General features: G+C 38.8%; 1 protein-coding gene across 1 annotated transcript in view; it reads left to right on the top strand.

Moving 5' to 3' along the window:
* Nucleotides 1-22,826, top strand: part of LOC136885064 (uncharacterized) — a 62,452-nt gene that overhangs the window by 4,109 nt on the left and 35,517 nt on the right. Inside the window, exon 3 of the mRNA XM_067157460.2 lies at nucleotides 20,010-20,081. Within this exon, the coding sequence (XP_067013561.2) occupies nucleotides 20,010-20,081 (72 nt within the window). The remainder of the gene's footprint in view (nucleotides 1-20,009; nucleotides 20,082-22,826) is intronic.

Genomic DNA, 22,826 nt, shown 5'->3' on the forward strand with positions numbered 1-22,826 from the left:
GACTGCAGAATATCTCGAGAAGTTGCTGAATGGTATGGATGAAGTCTTGGGTATGGAGTACAAGATGAAAATAAATAAGTCCAAAACAAAAGTAATGGAGTGCAGTCGAACGAAGGCAGGTGATGTAGGAAATATTAGATTAGGAAATGAAGTCTTAAAGGAAGTAGATGAATATTGTTACTTGGGTAGTAAAATAACTAACGATGGCAGAAGTAAGGAGGACATAAAATGCAGACTACACAAGCAAGGAAGAGCTTTCTTAAGAAAAGAAATTTGCTCACTTCAAACATTGATATTGGAATTAGAAAGATGTTTTTGAAGACTTTCGTGTGGAGAGTCGCATTGTATGGAAGTGAAGCATGGACGATAACTAGCTCAGAAAGAAAGAGAATAGAAGCTTTTGAAATGTGGTGTTACAGAAGAATGCTGAAGGTGAGATGGATAGATCGAATCACAAATGAAGAGATACTGAATCGAATTGGTGAGAGGAGATCGATTTGGCTAAATTTGACGAGACGAAGAAATAGAATGATAGGACACATCTTAAGACACCCAGGACTTGTTCAGTTGGTTTTTGAAGGAAGTGTAGGTGGTAAGAACGTTAGGGGTAGACCAAGGTATGAATATGACAAGCAGATTAGAGCAGATGTAGGATGCAATAGTTACGTAGAAATGAAAAGGTTAGCACAGGATAGGGTGGCGGGGAGGGCTGCATCAAACCAGTCTATGGACTGATGACTCAAACAACAACAACAACAACAAAATTTGTTTATATGAAGAGACGTTCCACATGCAGTCCACGGCGTTTACAGAAAGACAATAGTATAAGAGAAAATGGAGGAAAACCATTCGTGTTTTCTATAAATACCCAGTCTGCTCCAATATTTTTAAACGATATGCATATCATAGCTTTCCCTGGGTTGCGTATACACTAAATAAGACGTTTGTTCGAGATCTATGCAGCTGTTTTGCCGTGATGGTGAAACAAACAAACAGACACGAAAAATTAAAACCACCGATTTGGTATTGAGTTGACCTAAATCGGATAAATATCAGAAAAACTGGCAAAATAAATGAAATCACAGATAGCAGACCCCCTACAAATTTATATCTTACAATATATAAAAATGGATGTATGTATGTGTGTAAATGACACATCTCCTAAACCACTGGAGTAATTTCAATCAAATTTTGAACACTTATTATTTGCTATCCGGAGACGAGCACTGTGGTGGTAAGCCATCCCTAGCCCCCTTAGGGGAGGAGGGCCAGGGGTGTTAGGTATAAAAATAATTAAAGATAGTGTCGAATCCATAGTTTTCGGTGTCGCTAAGATGAATAGTGACACTCCAAATTTGTTACAAGTCCAAGTTCAGCCCCCTTCGTCGTGGGGGGCAAGGGGGTTGTGAGTTATAAAATTAATCATACACAGTGTCGAATCCACACTCTTCGGGGTCGCTGATATGAATAGTAACACTCCGAATTGTTTAATGTCAAAGTTGAGCCTCCTTTGCGGTGGAGGGCCAGGGGGCAGTGAGCTATAAAAATCTTAGTACGTATAAAACTGGATGGATGTAGGTATGTATGTGTGTAAATGGTACATCTCCATCTAAACCACTGGAGTAATTTCAATCAATCTTGAACACTTATTATTTGCTATCTGAAGACGATCTCTCTGGGGTTAAGCCACCTCTAGCCCCTTTATGGGTGGGGAGTCAGGGGGTTAGGTATAAAAATAACTGAAAATTGTGTCGAATCCACACTTTTTGAGACTGCTGAGATGAATAGTGTTGAATCCATAGTTTTCGGGGTTGCTGAGATGAATTGTAACACTCCGAATTTTTTAAAGTCAAAGTTCAGCCCTCTTAGCGATGGGGGCTAGGGGGGAGTGAGATATAAAAATATATCTGTCTATCTATGTCCTATCTATATATAAAATGGATGTACGTGTGTAAATGACACATCTCCTCCTAAACCGCTGGAGTAATTTCAATTAAATTTTGAACACTTGTTATTTGCTATCTGGAGACGAGCACTATGAGGCTAAGCCATCTCTAGTCACCTTTGCGCTGGGTGTTAGGGGGGTTTGGTACACAAATAATCGAAAATAGTGCCGAATCCATAGTTTTTGAGGTCACTGAGGTGAATAGTGACATTCTGGAATTTATTGAAGTCCAAGTTCATCCCCTCTTTGGATGGGGGCGTAGGTGGAGTGAGATGCGAAAATAATCGAAAATAGTGTAAAATCCATAGCTTTCTGGGTTGCTCAGGTGGATAGTAACACTCCAAATTTTTTATAAGTGAAAGTTCATCCCCCTTTGCGGTGGGGGGTGAGGGGGACTGAGATATAAAAATAATCGAAAATAGTGTCAAATCCATAGTTTTTGGGGTCACTGAGGTGAATAGTGACACACTGAATATTTTACAAGTCCAAGTTCAGCCCCCTTTGCTGTGGGGAGCGAGGGGTGAGTGAGATATAAAATCAATTGAAAATACTGTCAATTCCACAGTTTTCGGGGTCACCGAGGCGAATAGTAACACTCCGGATTTTTTTAAGGGGAGTACCTACCTCAATTTTTGCAAAAATTTGCAAATTTCATTTTTATGTATTTTAGTATTCTTTGGTATGTGTACAATAGAGCACTGTTTTTTATTTAAGTGAAATCATGTTACAAGTGCCCATAATTCAGATATTCCATGGCCCCACCCATTTACAAATGCCACACTCTCCTCTGACTGCAGGCTGGATTTTACTCTTTGATAACTTTGTAGGAAATTCAAGTACATCATTGAACGGCATAGACTATGTTGGGGCTTCTCATCAGTCGAAATCGTATGAAGAAAAGTTGCCCATAGCGACAGAAATATTCAAAATAGCACAGATGGCATCAGTACCAAAAATTGCCTAAGATTTGACAGAAAAAGAGAAAAAACTAACATGAAGTTTTCTAAGACATAATTATATAGTTTGATGTACAGATAAAATCTAGGATCTGAATACGTTTAATCCAACTTCACAATTTTTTTACAGATAATCTATTTAATCCAATTTCAAGTTATAACAATATTAGATTTTTTCAAAGTTTTTATGTTGGCTTATTATTTCGGGTTACTGAGTTTTTTGTTGTGGTTCTTGGTGCACGTATAATAAAGACAAGGAAACCTACAAACTCCATGGACTTCCAGAAGAAGTGATGTTTCTGATTAAGCCCATTTATAAGGATCTTGCCCAACCCAATTTATTAAAGAAATGTTTGCATGGGAAAACCCAAAATGTAAACGAGTCTTTTAACAGTGTTATTTGGAGCCGTGTACCTAAAAATATTTTTGTTGGATGTGAAACCTTAAAATTAGGAGTACATGATGCTGTTTTATTATTTAATATGGGAAATGCAGGCAGAATTAAGCTACTAGAACAGCTGAGGATCCAACCATAGTGGAATTCGCTCAGTGCGTTTCAAGCTTTTGATGTTCGTTGGAGCAAAATGGAGGATAAAAAGCTGTTTATAGTGGAAGCCAAGATAAGGAAGTCAAGGAGAGCAATAAAAGGAGTCCGGAGGACAAGAAGGATGAGGAATATGCAGCAGGAGGTTTCTAGAGTACATCTCAAGTAAGATTTATATAACCTAACTTTTAAAGTTAATTTTCTCTGCTTTTGTTTTCTTCTTTATATAGGTACGCTCAGTAAAAAAAGTATAAAAGATAGAAATCTGAAATAATTATCAGTGATGCTTCTGTACCTTCTCTCTGTAAAGCTACCAGTTTATTTTAGATATGTTAATATATGAGACCAGAAAAAAATATTGTTACTCAAATTTTTCATGAATAATTTTTAAATTTGGAAAAAAATTCCCAAAAAATAACTATGCATCCAATCCTGAAACTAAAGACAGCAATGTAAGGAACAAAGTTAATACAATAACACTATAAAGTTTGAAATCTGTAGTACAATGGACCTTTTACCTGAGCGAACCTAAAAATGGAGAAATTACCACTGTCAGCATAGGCAGTATGTACTCCCCTTAAAGTCAATGTTAAAACCTCTTTGCGGGGAGGGGGGTGAAATACAAACAAATCTAAAATAATGTCAGATCCATAGTTTTCGGGGTCGTGAAGATGAATAGTAAAACTGTGGATTTTTAAAAGTCCAAGTTCTGTCCCTTTTTGCGAATGAGATGCAAAAGAAATCAAGAATAGTGTCTAACCCATCGTTTGCGGGGTCTCTCAGATAAATAGTACCACTCCAGATTCTTTAAAGTCCAAGTTCAGCCCACTTTTTGGCTAGGGGGCGAGAGGGGGGAGTGAGATATAAAAGTTCAGGCACCTTTGGCATAGGGCGATACAAAGGGTAAAAAACATAAAATGAACCAAATGATGGAGATTTTGGATGTATCTGTGGATTTTCCAGCATAGCTGTCAACTAAATTTGGTACAAATATTATCTGTGAAATACTATCTGTGAAAAATGTTGCTGGGGCAAGACACACCTGGAACCCTCAAGGAAGGGGGTGAAATATAAATAGAGCTAAAAATGACTGATATTAGTGTCAAATCCGAAGTTTTGAGGACTACTAGACCAATTTATACCAAACTTGGTACACATATGACTTACTATTAGAATACTAACCGCGTAGGGGTAAGACACCGCTGGCACCCTTATTGGTTGCGAGTGAGGAATGAGAAAGAAAAAGTAATCGAATATAGTGTTGAATCCATAGTTTTTGGGCGTGCTGAGATGATGGTGACACTCCGGACTTTTTAAGTCCGTGGGTGAGTAAAGGTGGAAAGGAATATTTCCAAAATGACCCAGATAATGAACGTATGTGTGTACGTTCTAGCATAGCTCTCTATCAATATTGATACAAGGATGACTTACTATCTGGAAAAAATATTGTGGGGGTAAGAGACCCCTAGCCCTCTAGGGTAGGGGTTAAAGGTAAAAATAGTTAAAAACAACCGATATTTGTGTCGAATGCATAGTTTCTGAGCTCGCTGAGATGAACCGTGACACTCTGAATGCCGTTTAGGACGAAGTTCAGTCCCAATCGGCAGAGGGGGTGAGAACGAGTGAAGAAAAGAAAATGTCCAAAGTGACTGAGTTTACGGATGTAAGTGTGTATGAACTAGAATACCTCTCAACCAAACTTGGTACCTATATGAATTACCTGGAAAAAATTACTAGAGTGGTACGATTCAGCTAGCACCGCTAGCGGTGGTGTTGAATTATTAAAAAATATGGGAACAAGGAGTGAAATATTAAGTTAAAAAACAAAGGCAAATATTAATGTACAGTACATAGTTTTGGGGTCCCTGAGGTGAATAATGACACTCCGGATGTCTTTGAATTCCATGTTCGGCCAGCATTGGTAAGAGGATGAGCAGGGGAGAGAAGGAAAATATCCAAAATTATGAAAATTACGCATGTATGTATGATTCTTCTGGCATAGCCCTCATACAGTGTTGGTACATATATGACTTACTATCTGAAATAAATACTGTTGGAGGAAAGCACTCCTAGAGAAGGAGGTAAAATATAAAAATAAACGAAAACGTTTGATATCAAAGTTGAATCCATAGTTTACGAGGTCACTGTGTTGAACTTTGACACTCTGGATTCTGGTTAATTCATACTTCAGCCGCCATCAGAATGGAGGTTGAGATGCGGTGAAAAGTAATGTAAAATAACCGAGATTATGGATGTATGTGGCTATGTTCCAGAATAGCTCTCAAAGAAAGAGCGTACACATATGACTTACTATCTGAAAAATATACTGTTGTGGGGAAAATATTCCTAGTACTCTTAGGGAATGGGGATAAAATATAAAAATAAACAAAAACAACTGATATTAATTTCAAATCCATTTTTAGGAGGTCGAGTTGAACTCTGACACTCCGGATGCTGGTTAAGTCCTACTTCAGCCATAGTCCGATTGGAAGTTGAGAACGGGTGAAAATAAGTGAAAAAATGACCGAGATCATGGATGAGTATGTTCCAGAATAGCTCTCAACGAAACTTGGTACACATATGACCATCAGGAGAAAAAACCCTGTGGAGATGGAATATCTGAAGCCCTGCAAAGGTTGGGAATGGGAGGGGCTGACATGTAAAAATAATGGAAAATAACCTATATTAATATCGTGCGACTCCTTGGCTGAATGGTCAGCCTAGCAACCTTCAGTTCAGTGGGTCCTGGGTTTGATCCCCGGTCTGCTAGGGTATTTTAATCACTTCTGATCAATTTTTTTTTCCAACACTTCTTCACATTCAGACAGCATACTGGTAATACGTTACTTCCCTGCTGGCAAGGAGTCAGAGACGTTGCCATGGCAAGCTGTAGGTTCATACCAGGAAAATTAGGAACATAAAAATGTTGTTTATAATGAAGAGACGTTTCACATACAGACCACGATGTTTACAGAAAGACAACAGTATAAGAGAAAGTGGAGGAAAATCGTTCGGGTTTTGTCATAAACACCTAGTCTGTTCCAAGATTTTAGAACGGTATCATATCAAAACCTTCCCCGGGATGCGTATACACTAAATATGACACTTGGTCGAGATCAACCTAGCCGTTTCGCCGTGATGGTGGATCAACCAGACAAACAGACAAAGAGACAAGAAAAATAAAAAGAAGCGATTTGGTATTGAGTTGACCTAAAATGGATAAATATCTGGAAAATTGGCAAAACAAACGGAATTACAGACAGGGGAACCCAAACAACATTATATATATAGATAATAATGGACACATCCAGAAGTGTAGACCTTTATTTCGAGAGTTACTTCTTTGAAACTGTACGACCGGGCGAGTTGGCCGTGCGCGTAGAGGCGCGCGGCTGTGAGCTTGCATCCGGGAGATAGTAGGTTCGAATCCCACTATCGGCAGCCCTGAAGATGGTTTTCCGTGGTTTACCATTTTCACACCAGGCAAATGCTGGGGCTGTACCTTAATTAAGGCCACGGCCGCTTCCTTCCAACTCCTAGGCCTTTCCCATCCCATCGTCGCCATAAGACCTATCTGTGTCGGTGCGACGTAAAGCCCTTAGCAACAAAAAGAAAAGAAAAAGAAACTGTACGACATATCTACGCACGTACTTCACCATCAGCGCTCATTTCACTGTTTACATGGTTGGTCCTACGACAACTTGTATCTCCTATATTGAGTTAGTCACTGAATGGTGTTAAATTTTGTACTCCTCACAAACTCCTTTATATTTTTGATACTCATGTGACAGCAAGAATCATAAAATTTGGCTATCATGTGGCAATTCGTCATGTCAGTGCGCTTGCCGAATGTCATCATTCTATGTTTCCTATAACTGTGCCAAACGATAACATAAACGTGTAAGCAGTACAGAATTAACTTGAAATCGAGAAATACAGCTCTATTTAAGGTATAAGGGATAGAAGTACGACAACAAGTCATAGGACCCAAGTTGTAGATCTCTCCAAAATGAAAGGCAATTGTGCTAACTGTTTTGTGATAAGACTTACCATTTAGCCACCAATTATCTCGAAACAAAGGTCTGCACCATCGTTAAAATTGCACCTATATTCCGATATCTTCCTGGTCCAATAGTTATACATTTGGATTGCATAGAATATTTCCTCATAGAAAAGAGTGTCCTGGCTTCGGGATTAGCATTCACATATGTGCGGAAGAAAAAAAATACAGTTAAGAAAGTTGAAATTAATAAAAAATAGGTTAATAACTGAGGACAGCCGGATAGGACAATAATATATAAATACCAAGTGAATGCATTGGAAAATAATATGCCCCTCAATAAATTATGCTGATGTTAGTCAAGGATATAAGAAAGCGGTACAGAGGAGAAATTTAGGCGCAGGGATTCTTAGGTAAACAGATAAAAAGTCTACTCAAGGAACAACCACGACTTTACAGGAATGATGACGGAAATGGCAATAGGACACTTCGCTGCTGGCAAGTAGAGATATTGCCATGGTAACTTGTAGGTTCGTTGTCGATCTGTCGGTCACTCAAAGCAGAGCATGATACCCGCAGAAAGTAATTTTCTCTGTCGCTTGAAGGGTAAGGAAAATAATGAACCTAACAAAAGTTGTTTGTAATGAAGTGACGGTTCACATACAGTCCACGGAGTTTAGAGAAAGACAGTAGTATAAGAGAAAAAGGAGCAAAACCGTTCGGGTTTTCCTATAAACACAAAGTCTGTTCCAAGATTTTAAAATGATATGCATAACATAACCTTTCCCGGTATCTGTATACACTAAATATGACATTTGGTCAAGATCTATCCTGCCGTTTTGCTGTGATGATGGAACAAACAGACAATTAGACAGACAAACAGACACGAAAAATAAAGACCACCGATTTGGTATTGAGTTGACCTAAAACGGATAAGTATCTGAATGTTGTTCTCTGGAGACCATGGGAACACAAGAGAGGCACTGGAAGACCCCAGAAGAGATGGCTCGACGACATAAAACTGTTGGCTGGAACACGCTGGTTCCAAGTGGCTCAAGACCGAAGACGATGGAAGCACATGGAAGAGGCCTATATCCATCAGTGGATTGAAATAGGCTAGAAAAGAAGAAGAAGAATATCTGAAAATTTGGCAAAAACAAACAAAATTACAGACAGCGGACCTCCTACAACTTTATTTATATAGTTAGCTATGTGTCCGTTCTCTCTTGGCAACCAATCTGGTGGTGTCCGTGCTGATTCCACATAAGTTAAAAGGAACATGGGACATTGACTTCCCACTGAATTAAAACAATAGATCAATTCATCTGATGGTAGAGCCCCTTATTCAAGTTGTGAATGTCACCTTCAAAGCTACATATAAACTGTCTACTGGGAGACTTGGCTATACGGTTAGAGGTGCACAGCTGTGAGCTTGCATCCAGGAGATAATGGGTTCCAACCTCACTCTCGGTTGCTCTGAAGATGGTTTTCTATGGTTTCTCATTTTCACACCTAGGACTTTCCTATCCCATCCTCATCATAAGACCTTTCTGTGTCAGTGCGACATAAAGCATGTTCTAAAATATATGTAAATAAAATATTACTGATGTATTCTATTCAACAAAGCATAATTTTTAGATGAAATGTGTTCACTATACGGACAATGAATATTAGCTCCAGGATCAATTCAGGACTCACGAATACTGGTTATTATAAGGACATTGATATTGACATACTCAGTCTTTGCTGAGCTGAGCTAGTGAGCAGGCATATGTGGTAACGATCTGGAAGTGCAGGGAAAGCAGTATGGGCGTAACAGTGCATCAGTATAGGAGTGTGACTGGGCGATGGCACAGCCGGGTCAAGTGGATAAAGACGTAGTGCAAATTAAGAGTTAATAAAGGAATAGGACTGACAGATCTCTTGATATCAGCAGCTATAGTGGATACTCTATTAGTCATCGGAGGCATCAAGTTGAACCCAGGCTCATTGACATGGGATGATATGGAAAATATCAAGGAAGTTGTCCATGATGCTTCTCACGCTGAACAGTCGAGAGAAATGTTCGAGGTGCAGTATCAACAAATCAGTGATATGACGGACAGCATAACCAAAGATGTAACAGGAATAAATGCGAAGATAAGAGAATACAAGGAAGAAATAGCTATACTAAATCAGAGGATAAAGGCGCTAGAAGAACAAATTCAGGTACTTCAATGGTGAGGTAGCAAAAGAACAGAGGGGAAGAGAAGAAATATTGTTATTTACGGACTGAAGGAAACGGAAGTAGAATCTAGGATGGTATTGATGAACTGTCTTTGAGCTAATGAAAGAGAAATGAGGCATTGGTTGTACTGGAAGGGAGATAGATGATTTATTGAGATGAGAAAGAATAGGGGATGAAGTCCAGTTAGAATTTTGTTATCTTATTATGGCAAGCCGAATTTTGAATAGTGCGAGGAACTTGAAGGGCAGCAGAGTTTGGATAAAAAGGGATATGGGCAGAAAAAGCCTCCAAGAGCAAATAGTTCTACAATTCCATTTACGACAAACATGAAAGTCGAATCTACGGGTATTTATAAGAGGAAACTACTTGCCTGTCATAGGAGATACCCCGCGAGAATGTGGATGGTCAGTTATCTGGGTAATATTTTCAAAGAATGAAATAAGCAGCTGGGTCATCAGCGGAAGTGCATGGTGTAGGAGTGATGACACAAGGTATTCCAGAGTCTACGTGTGGTGCTGGTGTTGATAACTCTGGACAGGTTATTCAACAGTCTACGTCAGATCTTCCAGTGGAGTTAAGTAATGGTGGGATGAACGACGAGGCGAACCTGGTATCAACAGCGGCGCTGCATGGAGGAGCTGAGGATACTTCCAGGCATAGGTCTGTGAGTCTAAAAGACTTTTTTCAGAAGAAGGGTTCAGGGAGCAGAGTAAAAATCACAGAAGAACTAGCTGAGAAGGACATTATTTGCTCTCCGGAGGGGAGTATAATGGAAGTAGAAAGATCTAGAATGACTACAAGTAAGTCAGAGAGTTTAGAACATGGATGTAAAAATTAACTTAGAGTTAAACATATTGGCATAGTCCTACACCAGTCAAAACAATTTGGTGTGTTATTTTAGTTTCAATTTTAAATGTGTATTCAGACATTTTATCACTGGTTTAGATTTAGGTTTTACTTAAGACATACCAGTATGGAGTGTTTTATTGGTGGTTATATGTATGCATGTATTTCCAATTTGATTGGGCTGAAGATGACCGTAATGTAGCAAGGTCGAAACTAGTACCAATTATATAAGAAATAATATTAATCTATTGGTATTGAGTAGGTCGATCTCTCTCTCTTTGATAGTGATAACTTGAATTTTTTATATCCAGAAACTATGACCTGCTATATTGTAAATGTGATATTGCTAAAAGTTTAATGTTGTAATACTGTTATATTGTCAGGAGATGGAAAACATCACTTGGGTCTTTTTTTACTATTGAATTTAGGACATGAAGAGGATACCACACGTTTATATGGTATTTATAGAGTTGCGCATTACAGTGCAGTCATGTTATTTTTGAATCTTATGGAGATTGACATGGTGAAGCTTGAAATGTTTGCTCTTAAGATAGATGAAGTGGCTGTGGTACAGTCGGATATTCCCTTGCAAAGAAGATACATTCTTTCATGAATTGGTAAGCAATTTTTTTGTATTCTTTGGGCTGTCACACAGTGATGAAGTTATTGTATTTATTTTGTGGAGGGCTGATCAAAAGCAGCCTTGGTTTATAAAGAATTGCATGTGGATATAATTAGGAACAAAATATACAGAATGTCAATGGGAGATACTTGGAATGAATAGTTTAGTGTGAGAAGCATTCTGTGAGTTGTTTCAGTCCTGATTTTGGTGCAATATTTTTTCAGTAAAAGCCTCCATCGCTGAAGCAGCAGCATGCTGGCCTTTCACCACTGGGTTCTGTGGTTCAGATCCTGGTCAATCCATGTAAGATTTTTACTGGAAAATGTAGAAGCTGGACAAGCTTATATCTCAGTACTCTGGTCTTTACTGGACAAAGTAGAGGCTGGACAAGCTCTTATCTCAGTACTCTGGTCATTCCTGCAGTTTTTCACTCCTATATCATTTCATGTGTCAGTCAGTAATAATTTCCCCAGAGCAAGTCAACAAGCTTTGGCAGCCAGCACAATTCCTCTCCTCCCTGCTAGATGGCAGCTTCATTCATTTCATTCATGACCCAGTTGAATAACTGGCAACAAGCTATGGATTTTCATTGTTTCATTAACTTCCTGCAACTTGTCATTAGTATTGAACTATAAGAAATATGTGTGCGGTCTGCTCTTTCATACCTTCAAAATCTCTGTTGCCCTTTGAGCCAGTGATGGTTATTGAATGGTTTTATTTATGATTGCAAGAAGAAGCAGGTGGATTCTGTGTCTGTTTGGGATGACAGTTAATACTGCTTGGCAGTCTACAGGGAGATAAGCCTCTGTGGCTCAGATGGCAGCGCGTCGGCCTCTCACCGCTGGGTTCCGTGGTCCAAATCCCGGTTACTCCATGTGAGATTTGTGCTGGACAAAGCAGAGGCGGTACAGGTTTTTCTTCGGGTACTCCTGTTTTCCCTGCCATATTTCATTCCGGCAACACTCTCCATTATCATTTCATCTGTCAGTCATTAATCTTCACCCCAGAGGAATGCGACAGGCTTCGGTAGCCAGCACAATTCCTATCCTTGCCGCAAGATGGGTGCTTCATTCATTCTATCCCTGACCCGGTCATTTACTACAAAACAGGTTTTAGGTTTTTTCTTCAGTCTACAGGGATAGCAAGAGCATTCACTTGATGGTTTGTCTTTAATATATGGCAATCAGTAGATGGAGGAATAAGCATTGGAAAGAAACAAACAATTGTCATATCGACTCATACATAGAGAGACAGGGGAACACATGATAGAGTTTATCGATCCCAGTTCTTCTACATCCATCTCTTCTCAGTTTCCAACAAGTTCTCCTTCCCAGCTTCAGCATGAAGGTGGGCATTAACACTCATTCAGGGGCAATCTTGACAGATCTTCAGTCTTAAAGCAGGAAGCAAGTTGAATAAGGAAGAAATATAAAATAAAGATAAAATGTTAATGTTAAGGAACACGGGACTAACACGAAAGGTACAATAGTTATTGGAGTGGAACCAACAAGTGTTGCGTGAAAATGAACACGTTATAGGACAAACATAATCGCAGTTCAGTGTGGGAAGAGGTAGCAGCAGTAAGAGGAGATGAGAACGAACCGGAGAACACAAAAGGAAGACAACAATCTCTACATGTTCATACAATGTCACAGGCTTTCTCCTCACCAATCCCAATTCTACATCCCTCTCCTTTCAGCCTCTGACAAGCTGGTTTGTGCTTTTCAGCTTCATCAGGAGGGTGGGCATCAGCACTCATCGAGGGGCCTCCTTCACTGTTCTTCACTCTTGATGCGGCATGTAGGATAAGAAGAAAGGCAGATAAATACAAGAAAAGGGAGGAAACATAAGATAAAGATAAAATTGAGTTGGTTGAAAGTAGGGAATACAGGGAAATATTCAAGAAGTGAGCACTTGTTGAACAGTCAACCAGAAGTTGTGTATTTATTTCATTATGTTGTCATCAATACCTTCTGGTGCATATTTATATAGTGCCTTTATTACATCGTCTACCTCATGTTTTATAAAACTGTTTCCACCTGTGTATCTCAAGTTCAATGATTTGATATTACTTTTCTTGTGATCTGTTGTTTTTCATATCAGACTGATTGAGTTTCGATTCTGGCTCAGTCTAGTGGTATTCGAAAGTGTCGGCCTCTTTTCATTTTCTTTATATTGATGCATTGGCCTGTTTTCTCAAGATATCAATCTATGGCAGCCATGTTGGAGCAAAACATTTTCTTGGTAGTAAAGGAAGAAAACCGGCGTAGTTGATTTTTCTATTTCACGGTAAAAAGTTATAATTGATTTATCATGTTCTTCCTTCATTTATTCATTCTGCATGGTGTCGTTCCTTGTGCTGAGTATTATTTTGCACCACTACAGCACTATTGGGCTATGTGACCCCTCACTTCTATGTGTTAACAGCATATTTAGAGGCAGTGTAAGGCAGGACAGCAAAACAAAGCCCATCAGACATAAGAAATTCATCACCACATTGTAGCGGTATAATTTGTAGGGAATATGTGGAATTACCGCTACATCTGAATTTAGTACATGTGGAATTTAAGGAAGAAACTATCATTTAACTTGGCGCCATGTTATACAACACAGCAATTGGCAATAAATAGTTAATTTTTATGCATTTAAAAGACCTGATTGGACTAAATTATAGTATAAGTGTGGGCAATTGCTTCCCTATTGGACTTTTATTTTACGTTGTTGTCTATGAACTTGCTATTGAGTAGCTCCACTGCTTGATCTTCAACTATTCTGCACGGCGCTCCATAGCAGACGTTATTCAAAAACTAACTTCTGTTCCAGCGCTCGACAAGAGCAAGTGTGATGTAGCTTGTCTTGCTGCCATTGTGGCAGGCAATAATGATTTGAAACCACCATAAGGTGATTGTGGAAGAAAGGTGTAGGCCTGTATAAATGCTTTTATATGTAAATTTTGTTTATTTGGTTCTGTTTTAATTTAACACGTTGAGTGCCATGCGACCCCATTTGGGTACGTGAGGGTAGTAAAGTTTTTGAACTTCATGCCCCCGTATGGGGTCGTACGTTCGTTCTAAATCGAGAACTGTGTGAACCCATTTGGGTGCGCAGTAAGTATGTGTTTCGAAGCTCTATAAAGTCTCTTCCTGCCATCTGCTGGTCGTCTATTTAAGTATGTGCATAGCCCACCTTCCATTCCTATATTCCTGTTTTGGCGTGACCCCATATGGGTAGGTCAAAAGTGCTTTGTAGGGTGACAAAGTTATTGTCTATCTCGCGCACGGATTGTTTATGTAAGTGTGCAGTGCTGTGAGTTTCCTTTCCTTTTTTAAGCCGTTACTAGTAAATCGAACAGTAAGAGATTTATTGCAGATAGTCTGGACTACATATCGAACAAGTCTGACAATGATGATGTAGACGAAGTATATAGTTACAGTGATTTTGAACCCAGTACAGTGCAAATAGCTATCTTGCACGTTCATCCACATTGATGTTACAGTCTTCAGCATACGTATCCCCACTGTAATCCGGGTTTCCAAGCCAGCTGTAGCAACAATTATGACCGTCTTCAACGATATAGTCACTGGTTTCCCATGTTGCACAATCATCGCTGCCAGGTTCTCTTATTCAAATTAAAAGTTATACAAACAAAATTATATGCTTTTTCAATATTCCTTATCTACTATTTCTTCTTGTAATATTATTCTGTTACATCCTAATTTACCATTTCACATGATTTTCACTACTTTATATACTTACATTTTATACCAAAATTTCCTAACCTAAAATTGGAAAATCATCATTTACAAATATTTCCTGGCGTAAAATCGGTGATCGTACATTTTTACGGCTCCAGTATAAACAAGCTAACACATCTATCATAATCAACAGCGTTTAATGCGTCCCTGTAAAGGAAAAGGTAAATATGACCGAATGTCGGGACAGTAACTACTGGGTAAGTACGACCCCATATGGGGGCGCGTGTACGTGTACAGTTCGTAATGACCAATACGACCCCATATGGGGTCGCAATATTTTACCTAATATACATAATAAGTTAATCTAATATATCATAAATACATCCTCATTTCAGCGATCATTTGCTTGGTTAAGCCTGTGAACGTTTTGGCACCAGAGAGTTATTAGCTCACGGCACTAGACGGCAAGCCTTTGAAAATCGGTCTGGCATTCAACGTGTTAAACTTGTGTGTAAATTTGGATTGCAACATTATGTGTGACTCCGAGTGCCTGCAGCTGACTATAATATTATCCTTGTGAATATTTTGAACAAAATTGTATAAATGAGTACATCAGAATTTTTCATCACTAGTCTGGTGAGTGATCATCTGGCTTGATATTAACTCCAACAGATTTTATCCATGTAAACTACAGTGAATTTTTTCTGCAGTGAGTCAAACGCCAACATGTCTACCTTTAAAGATAAAAATTTTATTGTTCCATATTGAAAGTATTAACGTTAAAAATTAAATAATTGAAAAAGAGGTTCAACCTATTCAATACATAGGAAAGAAATGTAGTGATTACATTTTTATTTAATAGTAAATATAAATGGGACCGGTTTCGACCCTAGTCCAGGTCATCGTCAGCCGTAAAAACATGTAAAACAATGCGTATGAAAAAGAAAAAGAAAAAGATGAATTAAACTCTGGATCGGTATAAGATGAAACAGTACGTAATATTAAGAATGGTAGTATGGCACACGCAATGATAGGCGAAGTATCACAATGTTTATGAATATTGGAGAACAGTCAAAAGGGTCAGTTTCCACACTCTGTCAGGCACAAAGTCACAACACTATCAAATAATATATGAAGATCATAAATAACTTGAAGTCGCAGACGAATAGATTTGTAGAAGCAAACCGCCAGCTCCCGGTGATCAGCGCGGCACATTCAAGGTCATGCGCTGCGGTCTCGAACGCCAAAGTAGAATGGAGAATATCCTGAAGGTCCAGTATTTGTCTCGGTTGCGGGAAGTTAAGTACGTGTATATAGAAATATACAACGCAAATCAGTATAATTGAATGAGTACTTGTGCTCCTGCTGTTTTTTCAAGTCAACTGTTTTCCAAGAACTTAGCTGGCCCAGCGGGATACAGGAGAGCGTATCTACACGACGCCACAGAAGATGACTACCGCAGTAGTAGTCGAAACGTCTGGGAGAAGCGAGAGGAGTGGACCACGGCATAACAGCCCGGAAGAATTTTATTATATTCTCCATTCTACTTTGGCGTTCGAGACCGCAGCGCGACTTTGAATGTGCCGCGCTGATCGCCGGGAGCTGGCGGTTTGCTTCTAAAAATCTATTCGTCTGCGACTTCAAGTTATTTATGATCTTCATATATTATTTGATAGTGTTGTGACTTTGTGCCTGACAGAGTGTGGAAACTGACCCTTTTGACTGTTCTCCAATATTCATAAACATTGTGAGACTTCGCCTATCATTGCGTGTGCCATACTACCATTCTTAATATTACGTACTGTTTCATCTTATACCGATCCAGAGTTTAATTAATCTTTTTCTTTTTCATATGCATTGTTTTACATGTTTTTACGGCTGACGATGACCTGGACTAGGGTCGAAACCGGTCCCATTTATATTTACTATTAAATAAAAATGTAATCACTACATTTCTTTCCTATGTATTGAATAGGTTGAACCTCTTTTTCAATTATTTAATTTTTAACATGTCTACCATCGTTGATGTTTTAAATTAATAATTTTGAGAGACGTCTTTTGAACCATAACCTCAACTTACTACTTACAGGAGAGCTATGTTTATTCACAAATTAATGTTCAGAAATGATTTTTGTGCGATCATCTTTGAAAGACTGGTGTTTCAATTCGTCACAATTAATAATAATAGAAATTGTTTTCCGTCCAAAACTCATAAAATATAGTTGAGAGTTATGTACTGGTTCCAAAAACGTTCTTATATTTTTTTTAACTCCCAAAACTTGCTAGAGTTACAGTTAATATTGTACGGAATCTTGGTGATGTGATAAAGAGGTATTCCAAGCATTAATGATATGGAATTGTTTCAAGCCTACTGGATAAATATATTAGATGTTAAGTATACTCTCTCTCATTTGTTGGTTGTAAAGGTAAAATTCTAGGTAGATTCATTGTATTTTCTTCCTCCTATGGAGGAAAATTGCTAATTTTCTTTAAATTACTTTGCCTTGTATTTCCATTTATCTGGCATCCGGGCCTTGTATGCATTGTTATATCGATCTTGAGACCGTTAGATTGACTTATCTTGATCTTACCTATATTCTGTTGCATCTTTCATTATTGTCTATTGTTCTGGTAGTATCAATTATTGATGTGGGCTTGTTATTGTTATGTGTATATGTTTATATGGCAAGATCGAAAGGGTAATGTATTTTAAGTAGAGTTTAAAAATTGGCACTTCAGTGTTCTTGAGGTATTGTACATTTTCTTAAGTTTTTTGACGGTTCCCTCAATCTTTCAAGGCCTTAACTATGTTTGAAATGGTGCACGAAGGTAAAATAAATCTTTTGGTATGGTAATCTGAACACCCTATTATAAAACAAGGTAAAACTTCATGTATTGGTTATTTCTGAAAGATATGCAATTCTACTAGTGTTGATCACTTTTCTGTTTTTCTAGATGATTTTATTAATCTGAATTTGAGTTCATTATTTTTTAAATATTCCTATTTCTTAAAATTTTATGTGGTTAAAATGATTTAGTTTTTCTGGGTATTTCACATGAATTGCTCTATCATATTCCCCTGGATCCACCCTCTGTTGAGGTTCCTTTAACCTTGGTATTGCCCAGATTCCATCGCTTGCCAGTCCTGTGTCTGCATTTTTATCGAGGCCTACCCTGAGTAGTTGGCGTGATTTCGTGCTGGGATGGCCACTTGTCTCTTCAGTGGAAGTACTGGCTATCGAAACTGAGTTTGCAGTCTTATGCCGTCAGTTGTTCATCGTCCTTGTGTTCGATTGTTAGTACGCCACAAAATGATAAACATGAAAAGTAAGAAAATACACTAGAACAAGAAACATCATATAACCAACCTACATTCTGAAGGCAACCCAACTCTGAATATACCCAACTGAAATGAAGGTGGAAACAGGCCCATTCCCTGGAGAACAATAGATAGGATGTGAACAAGAACCATGGGTTGTGAATTATCTTTAACTGCCTTAAACTATATTTCATTGAGGGATCCTTAATTATTATTTTCATTTGAAGGAAATTCATTATTTTCATCCTACATATCAACTTATCATGAATGATATCATGTTTTACATTTCAAATTTCAGGTGGTTTATTTTGTAAAATCCATTGTTAATGGTAATGAGTGTTCTCATTTCTTCCAATTAGGTAATGGTACAGAACTTATTACAATTTATTTTGCATTCTTGTTCACATCCTCTCACTGAACTGCAAGGATGACAACACACTGGAAACGAAAGTAATAAACCTTCACCAACATGCAACAGTTGCAGAGTATTGCAGAAAGTATCAAACTTCAAATACCTAGGAGAGGAAAGGCACAGGTGCAAAAATAATTGTGCTATGCAAAAAAAATCAAGGTTTGGGGGATTCCCTCCCCACCTACTGGTGTCAGATTAATGAAAGATTGCCTTGATAATAATACAAGTTGCCCATTAAACATAAAATCAGAAAAATAAAGGAAGGAAACAATGATGATAATAATGACAGTAAGTGGGAACAAGTAGGTCCAAAAAATTGCGTGTGGCATACAATTACACATGTGGTGTCATAATCCTAAACATTCCTTGAAGAAATATTACAAACTTGCTAATGTACCCATGCTTCACTGCAGTATCCTAATTTTGATATGGACTTTTATGTAAATTACTGTACATGCAGTAAGTACCTTAGCGCTATCCGAGAAATAAAATGCGGAGGACCCCGTAAACTGTTTCCAATGTAAGATGGGTTTTGGACAGTTTTGATGATAATGGCAGGCCACATTTCCTACTGCCATTCAGAATACAGTTCAGGGGTTTGTACCATAACGGCAAACTCACTCACTGGGCACGTTGGCTGTGCGGTTAGGGGCACGCGACTGTGAGCTTGCATCTGGGAGATAATGGGTTCGAACCCTACTCTAGGCAGCTCTGAAGAAGGTTTTCTATGGTTTCCCATTTTCACACCAGGCAAATGCTGCGGCTGTAGCTTAATTAAGGCCATGGCCACTTCCTTCCCATTCCTTGGCCTTTCCTACCCCATCATTGCCAAGAGACCTTTCTGTGTCAATATGACAGAGCAAAATAGCAAACTCACTCGCCAATTGCCATTAACAATAGAGATGGGGAGTTTTCCTAATGGCAGTTACAATCGGGTTTAAGAAATTTTAAAATTTCTGAAATAAAACCAGCTTTTGTGTGGTTAGGCTATGTGAATTTGCAGAGTTCGTCCAGACGTGCCAATCGGGCTCATCAGTTGGATGGGCACACCCCTCCAAGACTCTGATTAGCAGTGGCAGAGCCACTGTATTAGCAAATAGGGATTGCCAACCTGCTAGAGGAGAAATGATTTCTCCATTTTCAAAAATATGTACTGCTAACATTCAGTCCTAGCCAGTGCATGTGGGTATTTTGAAATAAAAGCCTTGTCTCCGAGGGGTGTGATTTCCATGGAAGACTAGAGGCTGTGTGGCTGTGATAAAAATATTGAAAATAATGGAGAGCTACAGGCTGTCTGCTTACTTCATTGGTCAACAAACTATGACCCTAATGATGATGATAATAATAATGTATATTTCCAGTGCCTCAGTACCTTTCTTAAATCAGTAAAAGTTCAGTGGAAGTAATTTTCAGCTCCTTTTCATATAAATTCTTCTGTTTCAGATTAAAATGGACCAAACAGTAGAGATCAAGGAGGAACCTGTCTGGTTTGAAAGTGCGGCAAGTATATCATTCGTAAGTATCATTCCTGATTACTTTATATTGATTGGAATTCAGGTGATATTTAAAATATTTTCAGAGCTATAAGTTATGAAGTATTTCACCTGGAATATTGTTTGCTGCATAACAAGAGCCATAAACTCTCCAACTTTTGAAGGCTACTCTGTCAGATGTTTCATTGCATTCTACTATCATAGCATGACATATCTAAGTGCTTATCTGGTAGGTGTGCCGTATGTTGTCGCTGTCAGTGGCCTTCAAATGAGTGGTGATGGCATACTGAATGTCATTCATTGTTACAGGAAATAGTGGATAGTTTTTGACATTGGATCCCTGTATTCATTATTTTTCCCCATGAATAGATGAATGATTGGTTATATAACACTAATTATTTTCAGTTTAAATTAACTGAGCAGGCCCTATTTTTTAGAGAATGAGCACGTTTATTTTACCTACTGGGCCCCGGTAGTATTTCCAGTGAGTTTGAGATATCAATACCTGAATCTTGGTGCTGATTTGGGTTCCTATCGGTGCTATGGACTTTTTGTTGATTTGGTTAAACTATTACAGTAACATTTAGGTTATTGTTCATGAAAAAATAACTGATTGCAACTGATCGAGTCCTTTTCACCTAAAGTCATGTGAGGAACGAGTTTGTTATTGCAGTATTGATAATTCCATATTATCCTTTTTGGTGCCAACAGATTTACATTGACCTGTGTATGGGGAGTTTGCTAATTATTCACTTTTACTCCTCCTTTCTCCTGATTAAATAAATTTTGTAACACTGAATCATTGTAACTTTCATAACTGAATTTTCCAATTCATTTTTTGTTGTGATTTTTTTCAACCTTTTAGTTGCTTTTGTGCAATTTTCCATGATGTGTTCCCTCTGCTTCCACTTAATTTATATTCTTCTTTTTTATTGGCATAAGTAATTTATTTATGAATTTGTATACTTCCTGATTTTAAAGTTTGTCCAGCTAACTCTAAGGCCAGTTCTACATTAACCTAACGATGAACCATTCTGTTGATATTTTGTGATTTCTATTCATGGAAAACAACCAGAACATCCAATAGTCATGGAAGCCATTTAAAAAAAGTTGTGATGGAGCTATGGGAGGGGCATGATAATTATTTATACACCTCTACTTGAACAACCTATAGCTCGCTCAGGATTTTCACGGCATGCTGGCATTGCTGACGGCACTCCTGGATGTAGCTCTTGGGAAGTTTGTGAAAATAGTGTCCTTGCAATTGTAAGTACCCAGTAGTGGTCTTAAAGTATGCCTTAATTTTCTCCCCACATAAAAAAATTATGCAACCTAGAAGGGTAAGTACTCACCACCAGGTTGTTCTCAGTACTAAGTCAAATTCATCAGCCTGTGCGTTGCTCATCCAGGTAGCAATACAACTACTATTCATCTGTAAGATGGAGTCCAAACTTGTTGGAACTTTGAAATTGTAATAATTACAACTGCAATGTTTCAAGGTATGGAATAACTGTCAAAGTACTGTTGTTAAGGTTTCCTGACCCTTTGCTTTTGAGATTGCACAGGTAGATAAATCTGGGGGAGTACTATTCTTATTACCTGTTATGGTGAGGAATTTACAGGGCTCATGTGGATAGTGAGCCTCTTCATCTCGCTTTTCTGGATCTTGAGAAGGCTTTTGATTGGGTGCCACATGACCTAATCTGGTTAGCGCTACGAGAACATAGCATTCCAGAGCACCTTGTTAAGTGGGTACAGATGCTCTACATAGAACCAAGGAGTTATGTTCAAGCTGCCGCAGGAGCGTCCGATGATTTCCGCATCACTGTAGGAGTACATCAAGGCTCTGCCTTATCACCACTGCTGTTTATTCTTGTGATGGACACTGTTACATCCGATCTGCACAAGCCAATACCATGGACACTTCTCTATGCTGATGATGTCATGTTGGCTGCTGAGAATAAGTGTGATCTCCAGCGCCAAACAGAAGAGTGGAACAACCGACTAGCGCAATACGGCCTGCGCCTCAACAAAAAGAAGACAGAGTACATGACATTAGATCCTCGAGAAGTTGGAACCATCCACGTTGATGGTGAAGATCTACCACGAGTAGAGAAATTTAAATATCTGGGCTCCACACTCTCTGCCGATGGCAGACTTGCTGATGAGGTCAACACAAGGATACACGCAGCCTGGCTGAAGTGGCGAATAACAACGGGCATCACCTGCAACCGTCGGATGAAGGACCATCTGAAATCTAAGATCTACATGACTGTTATTCGTCCCGTCGCTCTCTACGGCACCGAGTGTTGGCCTGCTACGAAGGAGGTAGAACGTCGACTGAGCGTCATGGAGACAAAGATGCTTAGGTGGACAGCTGGCATTACTAGACTGGATCATATTTCAAATGACAATATTAGGAAATGCTTTGGCGTTGCACCAATCCAGAAGAAAATGCAGGAAAATCGTCTGCGCTGGTTTGGACATGTATTGCACGCAGAAGACAATACACTGGCAAAGTCAGCGTATACATTGGAAGTCGCTGGAAAGAGGCCCAAGGGACGACCAAGACAGCAATGGATCGATACAGGGCACAACGACCTGAAAGCTGTAAGACTACATCCCGACGTGGCCCGTGACCGAATTAAATGGAGACAACGAATCCATACAGCGGACCCTGCCACCAGGCGGGACAAACGCTAAAGAAGAAGAAGAAGAAGATGTGGATAGTGAGATGCTTAAATATTCCATTGAAATGAAGCATCAA

This window comes from Anabrus simplex, chromosome 13, assembly GCF_040414725.1.
Source record: "Anabrus simplex isolate iqAnaSimp1 chromosome 13, ASM4041472v1, whole genome shotgun sequence".
Lineage (NCBI taxonomy): Eukaryota > Metazoa > Arthropoda > Insecta > Orthoptera > Tettigoniidae > Anabrus > Anabrus simplex.